Source organism: Aplidium turbinatum, chromosome 4 (genome assembly GCF_918807975.1).
Source record: "Aplidium turbinatum chromosome 4, kaAplTurb1.1, whole genome shotgun sequence".
Lineage (NCBI taxonomy): Eukaryota > Metazoa > Chordata > Ascidiacea > Aplousobranchia > Polyclinidae > Aplidium > Aplidium turbinatum.
The window spans coordinates 5,093,853-5,110,254 of NC_137475.1; the positions used below are offsets into that span (position 1 = coordinate 5,093,853).

Consider the following 16,402-nt stretch of genomic DNA (forward strand, 5'->3'; position numbering starts at 1 on the left):
AGCGACGTAAAGATTAAAAAAAAAGCATGGAACGGCTGTATTTACGGCGCCGTAAATGCAGCCGCTTCCTAATTAATTATGGACAAGGCTTCAAGTTAAAGCCTAAACAATGATTGTCAATTATTTTGCAGTTATAACTCAACTTCATTTGCCTTGGACTAAAACTCCCAAATATGTTACATTACAACTGTACGAACATTTTTTTGTCATATAAACTTTAAAGTTGTGATTGTGCACATGCGCTTTAATACTTTAGTTATGTTTTTCACTTAAGCTGGTTTGAATACAATTTGTTTTGGAGCAACTGTTATTTATAGGGGGAAAAAATGGCTGTAATTTTTGTGTGTAGTTGATTCTCAACAACTATGCTTGTATAATTCAAATTCCAAAGCAAATTCCTTTGAAGAAATAAAATATTATTTTAGTTTAACCAGTCTTGTATTTGCAGGTTTTTTTCATAAAGTTTAAGTTGAATGTGCTAGTTGGACCTGGTGTGGTCAGAATTAAACATACTGGCAAAAGGATATTTATTTACCTTTGAAGTTTGCAATTGTTTGGAGTAGTGGAGCATGGTAAGTCTAAGCAAATATAAGCCATTTCAAGTTTCTTGAATTTTGACTTAACCGTATCTGTCACTGCTTCCTTTTGGCGGCAAGAGTTACTGGCCGAGACCATCAGGTCTACGTCTCTCTTATTGCTAATTACTCCGTCGGCTTATATCAAATAACACCGGGAAAAAGTATGCCGTTGGTCAAAAGACTTAATATCACTTCAATCAATTTATTTTGCAAAATATATTCGTGATTGTGTATTTTGGGTAGAAAGGTGATAAAGACTCGGTTTTAGAACTATTTTCGCCATTTCTTGATCAAATTTTTCAGTTGACATTTCATTTTGAAAGTCTTCTTGCATTGAATACAGAATTTCATCAATTTTGTTTTTCCGTTTCACTACAAAGCAATTTGCGCAAATAACGAATTACGGTACCTTCTTAATTATTGTCTTCCAGCAAAGAATGACTCATATTGCATCAGAGACCGACTCCCCACCCAGACAGCAAAATCGACGTTGAATCAATGTAAAATAACGGATTTTGCTGCCTGGAATTTTAGCGCTGTTGCGTTAACACAAAATGAAACCGCACGCTAATAGTAAACTGTCAATCATAGCTATTGAATATCAGCAAATTTCTTGCATTTCATAACTGGCTGTGACAAAAGGTTTATTGTGAACTTCACAATTATCCGATACCAACATAATCGGGATTAAAATTTGAGGCAAGAAAAAAAGGTAAAAGTCAAGAAATCTCAGGTTTTTAGCGTCACTGCTTCTATGTGAAATTGCTGAATTAACAGAGGGCGAGACCACAAGGTCTGCTCCAGTAACAGGTACGGTTAATTGTTCTTGGGATGTATTGTATACTGTGATGCAACAAACTATTTTTATTTTACTAGTCTGTTTCACCAATCTCTGCTGAAGCACCAGGCTCTGGTGATGCTGGTTTAGAAAAGCCTCAAGGAGGGCGGATGACCAATCAGCTGCAATATCTTAAAAAGGTGGTGCTGCCTGCTCTGTGGAAGCATCATTTTGCCTGGCCATTTCATGCTCCTGTTGATCCAGTCAAGCTTGGTTTGCCTGTAAGTAATGCTATATTTGCATTGTATAAAAATGTTTTTATTGGTGGTGCCTTCACAATGCACACATATAAAAAGATTCAGTCCTCGAAATTAGCAGCGGCACACGGCAATTGCCGTGGTAAATGCCGCCGCAAACGTCATAATGGCCATTCTGCTACGGCAATAAAAATGCCGTCGCAAATGAGCATTTAATTCGGACAAAAATTGTTCAAAATTTCTTCCTGTTTGATTTACTAGCAGCGTGAGTTTAATCCGGAATGGCCCGTTTCGGTGAGTCCGATCCCTTGACGGGGGATTTTTTCAATTTTTTTTTTTTTAATTATCGGGTACCGTAGCCTAATTATCATTGCCGTTTTAGGGTTAGGGGTTTGGGGTTAGAGGTTAGAAACTCACCGAATCAGACTCACCGAATAGTAGCAGACCCAGTTTAATCAGCAGAAACATCGCACCAAGACCTCACCTCGGACTATTTTACTTGCTGTGAAAACTCACACAGTCTTCAAAATTAGCATATTTTTACTTCGCAAAAACGTTGACGAGGCCAAATGGCAAAAGTTGAAATTGCCTCGGCAATTGCTGTGAACGTGTATTACAAAAAAATTGTACCAAAACATGTAAAACGAGAAGAGAAAAAATAATCGAATAGTCTATCACGACCGCACTGTTTGATTTGTTGTGCGATCAATCCAATTTTGTACCACTTTTTATATTCGCAACAACACCGGTCAAACATAAGCATTCGATGAAAGAATAACTTTTGCGTAACAATTAAGCCAGTATTTACAAGGTTGCAAACTTTTTACAGTTCACAAGAGCATTGTCAGCGCATAAAATAGCTTCCGTGGTGCTCTTGGCTACCGCCGTGTGACACACGATGAAGAAGAAGCACATAAAATTTCGTTTGATTAATGCATACGGCAATTGCCGCCGCAATCCAAGGTTTGTTGATTTGGCGACGGCAATGTTTTTGCCGTCGTAGATGGAAGCTAATTTCGAGGGCTGAAGATTCTGAAACAAAACTTTGTTGCTAAACTTTTCGTAAAATCTTATGACTTGAATACTGAAAAGTTTGGGTGTTCATCAGGACAATTATCGTTTCTAGCACGTAGTTGCTACGTTCATCTGATGAAATTGAAAGTAAAATTAACAACCAACAAGATGGTTTATTGCTTCACTAGCGTTTCGCGCACCATGACAATGCGCATCCTCAGAGCGTATAACATACAAAATAAAATTTCACCAGGTTATATAGGTACTGCAGTGCGATTGAAGGCAAGAAAAAATAAAACACGCATTATTTTAAAAAATTGGCCAATGATGTGTGAGCGGTTACTTTCCACGTTAAATTACGTAAAAACTTCCAACAATAAACATAAAAATTCGAAGCAGTGACGACCAACAGAAAAAAGTGCGATTGAAGGCAAGAGAAATAGAACACAATGTTTTAAAGATTGGCTAATGATGTGTGGTTACTTTCGACGTTAAATTTTGTAAAAAACTTCCAACCATAAACATAAATTCGAAGCACTGAAGACCACTAGAAATTCGAGAACTAGAAGTTCAATAAACCATCTTGTTTGTTGTTAATTTTACTTTCAATTTCATCAGATGGATGTAGCAACTAGTGCTAGAAACGATCTTATGACTTTATCGATGATCCAAAAGCATAGCGATGTATATACACAATTACACAAGCCTTGACAACGTGCAAACTAAAGGCCTGACTTAAGGCTAATGTAATTTTGGTTTTTAACTCTAAGTTAAATTTACTTTATATTCCTTTGAAATGGTAGTTTTGAGAATCCAAATTGCCAAAGTGTGGTCACTGAATTTCAAATCACTGCAAAGCTCCTAAATTTACAATAAAAAGTAACAAATATTTCCCTATTACCAGTGCTGCCAAACGCCTTTTGGATTTCCAGCACAAGTGCCAAAATCTAGTTCATTATTTGTACGGTAGCAATAGCACAAAAGTAGCTCAAAGGCTGTGTATAAGGGTCGCCATATCTGAAAGGATGCATAGCGTGATAAAATATTTTAAAATATATATAGACAGTATATATCACACTAAATTGGCAAATTGAATTTATTATTAAGTAAAGCTTTCACCCACGTTCCACATGTGTACCTTTGTCAATATAGTCATATTGAAATAAAGCTCTTATGAAGAGATGCATTTAATCATGGAATCAAAAAAGTGGTGGCAATTTTTTTAAAGTTAGTGAGTTATTGTGCAATGATTGTGTGAACTGAGTAATAAGAGTATAGGGCTATAGACAGATGAGATGTGACATGCAATATATTATTATCATCAGTTAATGTTTTTTGATAAATATATATAAATAGTTAAAAGTAAATCAAATATAGTTACTAATCTCATCATAGTATGATATTTATTGTTTAATAGTTAAAAATAAGTGCAAAGGGTAATATGCATTTATGTTATGTGTCTACTTCAATAGGATTATTTTGAAATCATCAAGCAACCAATGGACATGGCTTTAATTAAAAAGAAATTGGAAACTGTGCAATATTTTTCTGCAAAGGAGTGCTTACAAGACTTCAATCTTATGTTTTCAAATTGTTATATCTACAACAAGGTAATTTTATCTGTAGACCTAATGTTTGCTGCACTGAACCACTATCTTTAAAAATTCTAACAATGTTCTGTTATAATTGCTCGAAATCTGTTAATAGTGCACTGGCAGACTGAATATATTTACCATATACACTCGAGCATAGGTCGAGATTTTCACCTCAAAAAGCCGTGGTTGACCTATACACGTGCGACATGACAAGATTTGGTGTCCAACTCGGCACCTTTTGAAATAAGCATATACCGTATATACAGTAGAGATGTACCGATACCAATATTTTGGCCGATCCCGATATCACTTTTTTAGGCCGATACTGATACCGATATTTTGGCCGATACTTTGGTGTTACAAAAAGAAGCAATTTTGGTATTTGCAAGGAATTATATCAAATGCTAAGTTTTACCTTATTTGCATAAAACTTAAAAAAAAGCTTTCAATAGGCATAATTTATTAAAGATTCAAGAATCCAATCTCAGCGCATTGTTGTGTCATAATAGTAGGTTTTAGTAATGATAGACCACCGTAATTGAGGACTGGGGTATAAGGGAAGAAACATTACATCATAATTGGGGTTTCTGAAAAAATAATAAAGGGTTTGCGCAAACTCTCCAAATAGGCTATCATAATAATTGATAATAAGATGCTGGGTTTTTTTTTTCGCTGAGACTTTTCGGTCATTTGTCCGAAATGACTTGAAAAAATTCGGTCAATTTTATTTATTTCGGTCATTTTTAGTCATTTTTGGTCATATATAGTCAATTGACTATATATTTTTTCGGACATTTTGACCGAATTGACTATATTTTTTTTGACATTTTGCTATAAAATCGGTCAATGACCGATAAATGACCGAAAAAAAAAACCCAGATAAGATGTAAAATGTAAACCAAGTGATTTGTGTAGTTGTACAAAAACTATTCGACAAGTAATGTGCAACCTAAGAGCGCTTGTCATTTGGTTGAAAAGCTTTTGCCAGGCCAAGACTGCCCTGGTAGCAAAAATGTATAATTTTGCATCGTTTTTACGTTGCTAAACGTTTAAAAAACCTGTGTAACTTGGTTGTTTTAGTAAGCTGGTTCTATCAGTTTGTGATTTAATTTCCACCTTTCGTTGTAATAAACTCACCAAGCTCAAACAATGTCATGGCAGAATAAGTAGGCTCAAAATGAAAGCAATGGAACTACAAATCCTCACTAAACTAATCAAAATGGTCTTGTTGGGCCTAAGATGACAACCTCATTGTGAAGAAAGGAGCGTTCTTCCAGGCTATCAGCACAAGGTTGAGCACTCACTAGTACAGTGAGCAGTTGCGATTTGCTAACCACAACGGTGTAGCTTCCACACTAGCCATTTCAATTCTTGTCGATGTCAATTCTTGCTACAAAACGGCTGCTGAGAAACATATAGTTGATTGGATGGTCTAAATGGCTAGCGTGGAAGCTACATCGTTATGGTTAGCGAATCGCAACAGCTCGTTGTACTAGTGAGTGCTCAGCCTTGTGCTGATAGCTGGGAAGAACGCTCCTTTGTTCACAATGAGGTTGTCATCTTAGGGGCAACAAGACCATTTATTGATTAGTTTAGTGAGGATTCGTAGTCCTATTGCTTTTATTTTGAGCCTACTTGCTCTGCCATGACATTGTTTAAGCTTAGTGAGTTTATTACAACGAAAGGTGGAAATTAAATCACAAACTGATAGAACCAGCTTACTAAAAACAACCAAGTTACATGGTTTTTTAAACGTTTAGCAACGTAAAAACGATGCAAAATTATACATTTTTGCTACCAGGGTTGTCTTGGCCTGATTTTATCCTCTACTAAGAGTATAAAAGAAACACAAATGATAAATATTGGAGAAATTGAGTCTCCTTCACAACTTAAGAATCGAACAACGCAAAACTGCTGAAACAAAACGTTTTGTTTGAATGAAAGAATCACTAAGCAAACAATGCCAAAAGGTGCGCGCATGAAGTCATGGGAGTGTGAGGTATCAAAAATTTGAACAGATTGTTTTTTTTCTACATCAATGTGACGTTAGTTATTACTTTAAAAAATCTATATCATTGCTTCTGCAGAAAATCCGCAGCAAACACCTTTTTTTTACATGTTTAGTATCGGCCAAATTTTGCCGATACCGATACTCAAAAAATGACCGATATCACCGATGCCGATACCGATATATTGGTACATCTCTAATATACAGTGAAAACCGCCTAAGTGGATAGCGCCTAACTCGACAGTCCACAAGTTGATGCTTTTTTCTCGATTGCAAAATGCCATTGGTTTCATATATAGCCAACACGGTTAATTCACTACCAGATGTCTCGATTTTCCCTCTAATTCTACACATTTTTTATTGTTCCACAAAAAGGAATTTGGTGTAAGTCAACGATTTCGATGTCATGCTTTTAATTGAATTGTGGATTTTCGGCTTCCAACTAAACGTCGTGCTGTCAATGATTGTGTTTGAATCCTATAGGATTGCGTTTTTCTCTTTGCATTGCATTCTGCTTTTGGCCATTGACAGAGTTTCTTATGATCAGGGCTGCGATTTTTGCCTTTTTCGGTGACGAGGTCACTCGACACGCGCCATCACTATTCGACAAACGCCGTGCCTTACTAAAAAAAAAACGAAAAAAAAAAGGAAAATAAAAAAAACTGAGAGAGGACTAAACGTAGTCAGGTCGAGGAACAATCGGGGGGGGGGGGAGGCATCACGTGATGCAATCATAAGAGTGCTGACGTACGTAAACTTTCTTGCGCCAGGTACTTCAAAGCAAGGTCTAAAAGTGACGCTTCACACGAGAAACTCCCAAGGCGTCAGCGCCGCCATTTTGAACATTGCGGGAGAATGCTTTGATCGAAGTTCCAACGCCTGGCATCAAACATTTCGCCACACACGTTTTGTGCTATTCGACACAACGGGTTTCTTTTATAGATAAAATAACCGAAGTAGGCTACTTTAATTGTCAACGTGTTTGCAAGTTTGTATTTATGTCTGACTTATGCACTTGTTGTTCCAAGCTTGCAGAAATGTTTTGCAATGTGAATAAAGAATAGTAGACAGGTAAACACGGTTGCAACTTGACTTCCATCCACTAAAAGGGTTTCTGTGATTACGTAATGGGCGATTTTGCATTTGCATTCACAAAAGCACACAACCCAGCTGGCAAAACCCGTCGTTTTTACATTGATTCAACGTCTGGAGACGTTGAATCGAAAAAACGAGAAGCGAAAAATATACTAGAGTAATCTATCACGAGTCACGACCGCACTGTTTGATTTGTAGTGATGTAATAATACCAAAAGTAGCGATACGCACGCTGTTACGTTAAATCACGTTAAATAACTCAGAGGGAAAAGTAAGTTAATTTTGGGTTGATTCAACGTTCGAGTCAGCACAAATCTATTTAATTTTCCTGGCGGGTTACATTGCGTACCCAGACAGCAAAAATCATCATTTTTACATTGATTCAACGTCTACAGACGTGAAGTCAATGCAAAAATAACGAATTTTGCTGCCTGCGTAACAATGCCCAAGAAGAAATTTACGTTTGTTTTACATTAATTCGACATCTAGCGACTTTGAATTATCATAAAATAACGTTAATTGTTCAACCAGGTACCGGTAACAAATTAATATCTCACTGCGAGATGATTGCCTCGATTTACGTTTACACTAACATAATTTCGGCACAATTGAGATACTGCGAGCAAACACAACACGATTCTGTTTGATAAAGAACTAGTTGTCACAATCGGAATCATAAGACGCTGTACGGAAGGATGAAGCTGTCGCATCGTCACTGGAATACTTGAAGACGCAAAACTGCCCGTTCATGAACGCGCAATGCCATATGATCAGAAGCATTATTTTTCTTTTCTGCCGAAGAACCGTTTATCTAATTTCGTATTACTTTTTTAACTTGACCCCGTAGCTTTTCTAATTCCAATTTGTTTCCGTCATAAAATTCTTTACAAATTTTGCAAAATACCACACTAACTTTTCCTTCTGTTTGATAATCTATAGCAGGTAAATTCCACTTTTTAACTGTATCTTTTTTCACGATGATTTATATTCGCAACGACACCGGTAAACAATAAGCATTCACGGAAAAAATAACATTTGCGTAACAATTAAGCCAGTATTCATAAGGTGGCAATCTTTTTACAGTTCACAATTCAGCATTGTCAGCGCATAAAATAGCTTGCGTGATGCTCTGGGCTACCGCCGTGTGACACGCGATGAAGAAGCGCATAAAATTTCGTTTGATTAAACAATAAAGCATACAGCAATTATCGCAGCAATCCAACGTGTGTTGATTTGGCGACGGCAATGTTTTTGCCGTCGTAGATGGAATCACTCAACCAGCGTTAAAAACTTAAAGTAAGTGACTCAGATACCACACAACTTGTGCGGTAACTCGCGGCCAAACGCTTATAATCTGACTCTTGTGGCGTCATATTACTATTCGACAAACAAGCGTAGAATTTTTGGTCGTTCGACAAAAAAGAAAAAATCGCAGCCCTGCTTATGATTAAACCTGGTTTCATTTAAATGGCACCGATTTTCAGCGAAAAACTGGAGGTGACCTATACTCAAGTATGTCTGTTAACTCGTCTGTACTTTGATAATTTAAAAAAATTATAGATCATGGCAAGTTTTACTGGTAATGTTTAATATTATCAGTTAATACACCAACCATTTTTTTATCGTTAAAAATTATTGTTGCTTTTTTCAGCCAACAGATGATGTTGTGTTGATGGCACAAACACTGGAAAAAAACTTTTTGCAAAAGATTCGTGACATGCCTCCAGATGAAGTTGAAATTCAACAAGCTCCAAAAGCAAAAGGAAAGCGAGGTCGTGCACGCGCTGGTGGTGCAACTGTGACTAGGAAACAAACATTAGATGCTCAGCCTGTGCAACCTGTTGACACTGTTACTTCAAGCAATGATGCTGTTGTACCACAACACCCTGCATATAAATTAGAACAGCAAACCACAATTCCATCGCAGTCTAATGGACAAAAAACAAAACCTGCTGCTCCTATACCCGAACCAATGGTGACTACAACACCAGTTGCTCAAATTAACAACTCCTTGGTACAGGTATTACCTTTGTGGATTTGCTCTGTGTTGTCATGGTATTTTCACTGTTCTGGTTTCATATTCCACATTACTCATATTGTCACAATGCTACATGGCCTTTTTTGTCTTTTGAAAATTATTTTTGGTAAAATACGTATTGTTGCAGGCCTTGCAAATTACGGCGGACGTCACAGCATGTGATGTCCGCGGGAAGTACCATCTAGATGGGTCATATTTGTCTGCCGCAAAATAACAGGAACTCGCGATACAAATCGTCATTGCATAGCACGGATAATTGTTGCTAGAATATAATTTCCCGCGCATTCTAGCGTGCATGTAGAAAATGTGAATATTATATCCCTAAGCTTCCATTCAAGCAGGCAAACTTTCGTTTTTTTAAGTTGCTTCAACGATTGATGACATTGAATCAGCGTAACAAAGGTGAATTCTTCGCTAAGAATCGATGGGAGTGGGCTTCCCTACTTCTACACAGGCCCGGATTTAGGGGGGGGCAGAGGGGGCAGTTGCCCCGGGCCCCCCGACTTTTGAAGGGCCCCCCTATGTGGAAAAAATGTGATTTTGTGTTATTTTTTTCCTTTTGGCCTTTAAAGTTTCTTCAAAATGCTGTGCAGTACTGGACTGATGCTACTGTAGACGTAGAGATGGTTTTTCGCGCCGTAGGCTTGAACAATTTTTTTGCACGGGGGCCCCCCGATCTAAAAGTGCCCCGGGCCCCCCATCAGCTAAATCCGGCCCTGCTTCTACACCAATGGTTCTCAACTGGGGGTCCGCGGACCCCTTGGGGTCCGCGAAGCGATTTCAGGGGGTCCGTGAAAGCTTGCGAGTTTGCAGCATGATTGATAAATTACGAAATGTAAAAATTGGTTGGTTGTGCTTTATTTGTGTATTAGGCTACCGTGATTTTCAAACTCTACTTCCCAACGAACCGGTGCGATGTCCTTTGAAAGTTCAAAGGTTTGGTTTCTAACTAAAAAAATATCATATAAATAAATTAATTTTTTAATATGGCTATGTTCAACTTAATTTTTTTGAGACAGTAGTCTATTGGCCAATGCTTAACTTAGAAATACAAACGTTGGTCAGCAGTCTATCACCACTCACAGTTTTGCGATGACAAAGATTATAACGAATTAATATTGATTAGAAACGAAAAAAGGAAGAAATTGTTTGTAACGGTCGCAAAATTCTATTGGTTTTTGATATAATTTATAGAAAAACATCAAATCAACATAATTATAGATTATATAGCCTACTGATTTTTGATGTGCCAACATAAAGCTCATAACATAATTTCTCTAATGTCATCAATAGTCATAAGTGTGTCGCGAGTTCACCAAATTCTTTTAAGTGTGTCGTTTCGAAACTCATAAAACATTTGATTCCATTATAATTATAGGAAAAGCGATATACCAAAATTTCAGATAAAATTTTTTTGGGGGTCCGCGACCGCTTCGAAGGTACCAAAAGGGGTCCGCCAAAACAAAAAGGTTGAGAACCACTGTTCTACACTAATCAATTCACGCTCAGCTTAGTTCAAGTCTTATCGTTTCTAGCACTAGTTGCTACGTTCATCTGATGAAATTAAAAGTAAAATTAACAACAAACAAGATGGTTTATTGCTTCACTGACGTTTCGCGCACCATGACAATGCGCATCCTCTGAGCGAATAACATACAAAATAAAATTTCACCAGGTTATATACTGCAGTGCGATTGAAGGCAAGAAAAAATAAAACACGCAATATTTAAAAAAAAAACACGCAATATTTTTTTTTTTAAATATTGCGTGTTTTATTTTTTCTTGCCTTCAATCGCACTGCAGTATATAACCTGGTGAAATTTTATTTTGTATGTTATTCGCTCTGAGGATGCGCATTGTCATGGTGCGCGAAACGTCAGTGAAGCAATAAACCATCTTGTTGGTTGTTAATTTTACTTTCTATTTCATCAGATGAACGTAGCAACTAGTGCTAGAAACGATAATTGTCCTGATGAACATCCAAACTTTTCAGTATTCAGTTCAAGTTTTATGTCACAATGTCTGGCTTTGATGGAGTGATATTGATAGGGCAAAGTTGATTACAAAACTAGATTTTACGAGTAGACTATTACAGCAAGATGCAGTATAATTTCTAAAGTTTTGGTATTACAGTAAGAAAGAAAAGGCCCACAAACATAAACCTGAAAAAAAAGCCTAGTGAAACTTTGCACAGCAGAAAATAGCGTTAGTGTAGGTCAGTGCTTCTCAACCCCTGGGTCGCTGTAAGATGTGGTGATAAAAGATAATGTCTCTTGAGTCTTGAGCAAAGTTAAAACGCCTACCACTAACTTAGTTTTCGTAATTTCCACTATTCAAACTACGCCGCAGGTTTCACCCAACGATTTTACCACACGCATTTTGCGCAGAAGTTGTACACACTAGACTAATTTAGAAGAAGAATTTTGTTCTGCAAAGCTTCAGAAACAACAACACGAGGTCGAGGCAAAGATATCTTTGCTTTGGTCGCCTTATTTATGAATGAAGAAGGTTAGAGTGGATAAAATGCTCCAGTATTTGCAGTGATGGAGCTCCAGCTATGCTCGGATCCCGCAAAGGTTTTACTGCTCGTGTGAAAGAAATTAATCCTAATGTAGCCTACTCGTCAGTCACTGTTTCATCAAACCAAAGGAGAGAAATTGTCTTCAACCTGGAGATGACATGAGATTGGCACTAAGTAAGACAGCTCCAAATTTTGACAAGTTGTTGAAACAATACAAAGTCAAGGCCAGGCCTCGAAATTCGTTTTTGTTGACGGCGGACAAACGTGACCGGTCTGAGCACCTATCTCGGCGGACAAATTAAGTCTCACGGCGGACACACCAGTTTTAGCGTCGATCGTCATGCTTAATCACTTTATCTTGATAATTCTTCTCCATTTGAGAACTATAGCTACGGATTAGAAGGCTTTTTAAAACTTCAGCGAAGTCACTGACTCTGAAAAGCTTTCATCAGACCAACCACGCGTGCTTGAAGAGTCAAAGCGCCGGGCAGCTGCTCAATACGCCGCATAACTGATTAACTTCCACCGAACGAGGTCGTGTGGCTTCTTGCGTCACAATGCTCCGGGCACGAGTCGAAAAACTTCTACACTGAAACGCTACTATTTTCTGTTGTGCAAAGTTTCACAGGCTTTTTTCTTTAGGTTTATTTCTGCGCGTCATGTGAGCGAAAGTGAATTTTCCCTTGGCCTTTCTTTCTTACTGTAATACCAAAGCTAAACAAATTTTGCTGCACCTTGCTGTAATAGCCTACTCGTATAATCTAATTTTGTAACCAACCTTGCCTTATCAATATTACTCGGAGATCAAAGCCGGACATTGTGACGTAAGACTTGAACTAAGTTGCGCGTGATAAGTGTAGAAGTACCGGGACTCCCATCGATTCTTAGCGAAGACTTCACCTTTGCTACGCTGATTCAATGTCATCAATCGTTGAAGCAACGTAAATGTCGAAAGTTTGCCTGCTTGAATGGAAGCTAAGGGATACAGTATTTACATTTTCTAGATGCGCGCTAGAATGCACCGGATACTATATATTTGCAACAATTGTTCGTGCTATGCAATGACGATTTTTATCGATATTTCTCGGCCGACAAATATGACCGATCTAGATAGTACTTTCCGCGGACATCACATGCTGTGACGGCGGACATGACCGCCGTGTCCGCCGTGTCCGCCGTGAATTTCGAGGCCTGCAAGGCTCACATTAATTAAATTCGACATTTTGTTGTTATGTTTAATTGTGTTATATGAGTGTGGCTCTTTTTTCACGCTTACAAAACGTTGTGCGAAACGTAGTTTTGGAAATAAGGTCGCCAAATCTTCGCTATTAATTTGGCCTTAATTTTTGGGTCGCCACAAATTTAAGGTTGAGAAGCACTGGTGTAGGTAGAAGATTTCCGACTCGTACCCAGAGCATTGTCACGCAAGAAGCCACAACGTGGTTCGGTGGAAGTTAATCAGTTATGCGGCGTATTAAGCAGCTACACGGGCACGGCGTTATGACTCTTCAACCGCACGTCGTTGGTCTGATGAAAGCCTTTCAGAGTGACTTAGCTGAAATTTTAAAAAGCTTTCCAAACTGTGGCTATAGTTCTCAAATGGCGAAGAATTTATCTAAGATAAAGTGATTAAGCATGACGATCGACGCTAAAACTGGTACGTCCGTCGTGAGACTTAATTTGTCCGCTGAGACAGTTGCTCAGACCGGGGCGGACATGTTTGTCTGTCGCCAACAAAAACGAATTTCGAGGCCTGTGTTGTAACAAATGTCCCCTGACAATGATTTAACTTATTAAATATGATGTATTTGTTACCGATTCGGCGCACCGGTTTCAATTGTACTATGCAAACCAAGTGTTAGTGAGTTTTGGCGTTAACTTTTGATTTATAAAATAGGGGTAACTTAAAAATCTCACAGTTTGAAGTGAACTGTTGCCATAAAACATGTGCTGTGCAAAACTAAGCACTGAAGACTTTTTCTGAATCTTTCTATAGGCCAGGTAAACCTGACAGTTGACATGTTTAATTTGTCAATCACAGCGCAGTATAAAATATATATACTGCTTTGTCCATTCCCCAAGTAAGTTTATTGACTAAGACATAATATTTTTTACAGCAAGCAGCTCCATCTACAAATACAATTCATTCATCAAAATCTAAAAAGGGAGTTAAAAGAAAAGCAGACACCACCACTCCTGTAATCACCACAGTAGCAGGTAAAATACCAACTGCTGCATCTCCTGAACAAGATACCTCACACAATGAAGAAGACTCTTCCATGGGATTGGATGACATCGATGCAACAGAAACAACGTCACGACTTCCTGGAAGGGTACAATCATTAGGGCGTCGAGAAAGTTCTGGAAGAACAATTCGGCCACCACGCTCACGTGACCTCGATTCTGAGGAGAGCGTAAGTGGCTAGAAAACTGATTGTGTGTTGGACCATGAAGTAATTTTTAATCAGAATATTATAGAATTACTTTGAGTGTTTTTGAATATTATTCAGCCGTCGGTTTTGCAAGTGCACATGTACAATTTAGTTTTTAAAATTGAAATATGTGGTTTTGAAATCTGGGTTCTATATGGACATAATGTATCCATTTATTGTATTGCTTTCCAGCAAGAAAATCATGGGAAAAAATCAAAAATGACCAAATTAACAGAGCAAATGAAGTATTGCAACAACTTGTTGAAAGAATTCTTTTCTAAAAAGCATGCGGTGAGTTCAGGTCGTTGTTCAACTGGTTACAAAGTTTCAGTTTTCAGTTGTTCAAGTAAATATGTTTTCATTTTAGAGCTTTTCCTGGCCGTTTTATAAGCAAGTTGATGCTGATTTGCTGGGCTTGCATGATTATTATGATATGATAAAGCAACCAATGGATCTTGGTACCATGAGAAAAAAGATGGATGCTCGGTAGGTTTTAGATAAGACAACACCATGTAGTTTTTGTATTATGAAGATTAACTAGTGTTGTAGGTTACTTTTTGTAAAATTGTCACTATCTACCTAATAAATGTGTAAGTTAAATTTTGGTCTCTGCTTCTGATGTACATGGCCAGGGCCGTTAAAAGGATAATTACCTCTAAAGAGTTAGTTATTAGTGCCAAGTGTTTAGGATTATGAGAATTTTATCTTATCCCCCGATGCTTGGATCAACCATGAGACTCATCTTCACCTACCTCTAAAGAAAACTATACGAGTTTGAAAAGAAAATACTGCACGTTTTTTTAGTTTTTGTGCTAGATCCAAAAAATTATCCTAGATCCAAAAGTTCCTCGTGTCATCGCTACTCCTGCATATAGCTTTATGCTTTATCCAATTCGTTGTTTTTGTTTTTGCAGAGAATACCAAACCCCCGATGAGTTTGCTTATGACATGAGACTTATAGTAACCAACTGTTATAAGTACAATCCTCCAGATCATGATGTTGTTGCAATGGCTAAGAAATTATCGGACATTTTTGAAATGAAGTAAATTACTGTAGGCTATGCTTTGTGCGCTTGAAGTAACGCTAAAACTTTTTGTGCATGAGATAATTCACTTTGTTTTTTTATTTCTGTAGATAGTTTACTACATGTGATAGATGAGCATCTATTTTAATTGGTGATTTTCTCAATTAAAAGTTATTTTCTGAATTGTCAACAGATTTGCAAAAATGCCAGATGAGCCAAAACCTGTTGTGGTCTCTACTCCTGCCCCTGTTCATGAGGTTGTTTCTACGAAAGAGCATGCTACTACTGTGACCGCAGAAAAACACAAAAAAGTTAAGCGTTCAAAGAAGCATCGTCATGTATCACCCGCTGAAGTTCCTGACTCTTCATCGGAATCAAGTTCATCGTCGTCGTCGGAAAGTGAAGAAGAAGAAGATGAACGAAATAAAAAGTTGGCTACTTTAGATGAACATGTAAGTCAATAACATAACAATATATATCGTCAGACTAATAAAATAATGGCGTACGGTAACTCATTTTTTCTTGTTTTGAGATAATCGAAAAAAACTGTCTACACGGTTGTTTTTATCATATTTATTGTACAGTTAAACGAAAATAGCATGTCGACACAAGTACAATGAGCATGTATACTTTGATTTGTTTCATTTTGCATCCCATAATGGGCTGCATGACTTAGGCCATTTTCTGAATGCACTGACATGACTTAGGCCATTTGATATTTTGACTTTATCGATATGAGTTTTTTAACGGTGACATAATAACAGTGATAATACGACTAGAATTAACAGGAAAATCCCTAATAGCAACTCCAATCTAACGATAGGAGTTATATTTCATGCTAGACTGCATATTTCGCCCAAAAACAGTTCACAGTTGGCAAGACAAGCTGAATAAATTATCAGTAATGAGGCAAATCATCAAAAAAGGAGTGGCACAATGTTGGCATAACATGTTTCATAGATTGGAGATCATTGTATTTCCTCAATTTGATTGGAAAATGGCTTGAAAAAATAGGAATCCATGTAGTGTCGTCTAAGTTTGTTTGTGACCGCTGTGGCAGA

The 16,402-nt window shown here is 37.6% G+C and overlaps 1 protein-coding gene across 1 annotated transcript in view; it reads left to right on the forward strand.

Annotated features, from left to right (window-relative positions):
• The first annotated feature begins 448 nt into the window (after positions 1-448).
• Positions 449-16,402, forward strand: part of LOC145768347 (bromodomain-containing protein 3-like) — a 38,566-nt gene continuing 22,612 nt past the window's right edge. The window contains exons 1-9 of the mRNA XM_082579826.1: positions 449-572; positions 1,455-1,637; positions 4,100-4,237; positions 8,977-9,345; positions 14,002-14,298; positions 14,509-14,607; positions 14,684-14,802; positions 15,231-15,359; positions 15,535-15,793. Coding sequence (XP_082435952.1) covers positions 570-572; positions 1,455-1,637; positions 4,100-4,237; positions 8,977-9,345; positions 14,002-14,298; positions 14,509-14,607; positions 14,684-14,802; positions 15,231-15,359; positions 15,535-15,793 — 1,596 coding nt within the window. The 5' untranslated portion in view covers positions 449-569. The remainder of the gene's footprint in view (positions 573-1,454; positions 1,638-4,099; positions 4,238-8,976; positions 9,346-14,001; positions 14,299-14,508; positions 14,608-14,683; positions 14,803-15,230; positions 15,360-15,534; positions 15,794-16,402) is intronic.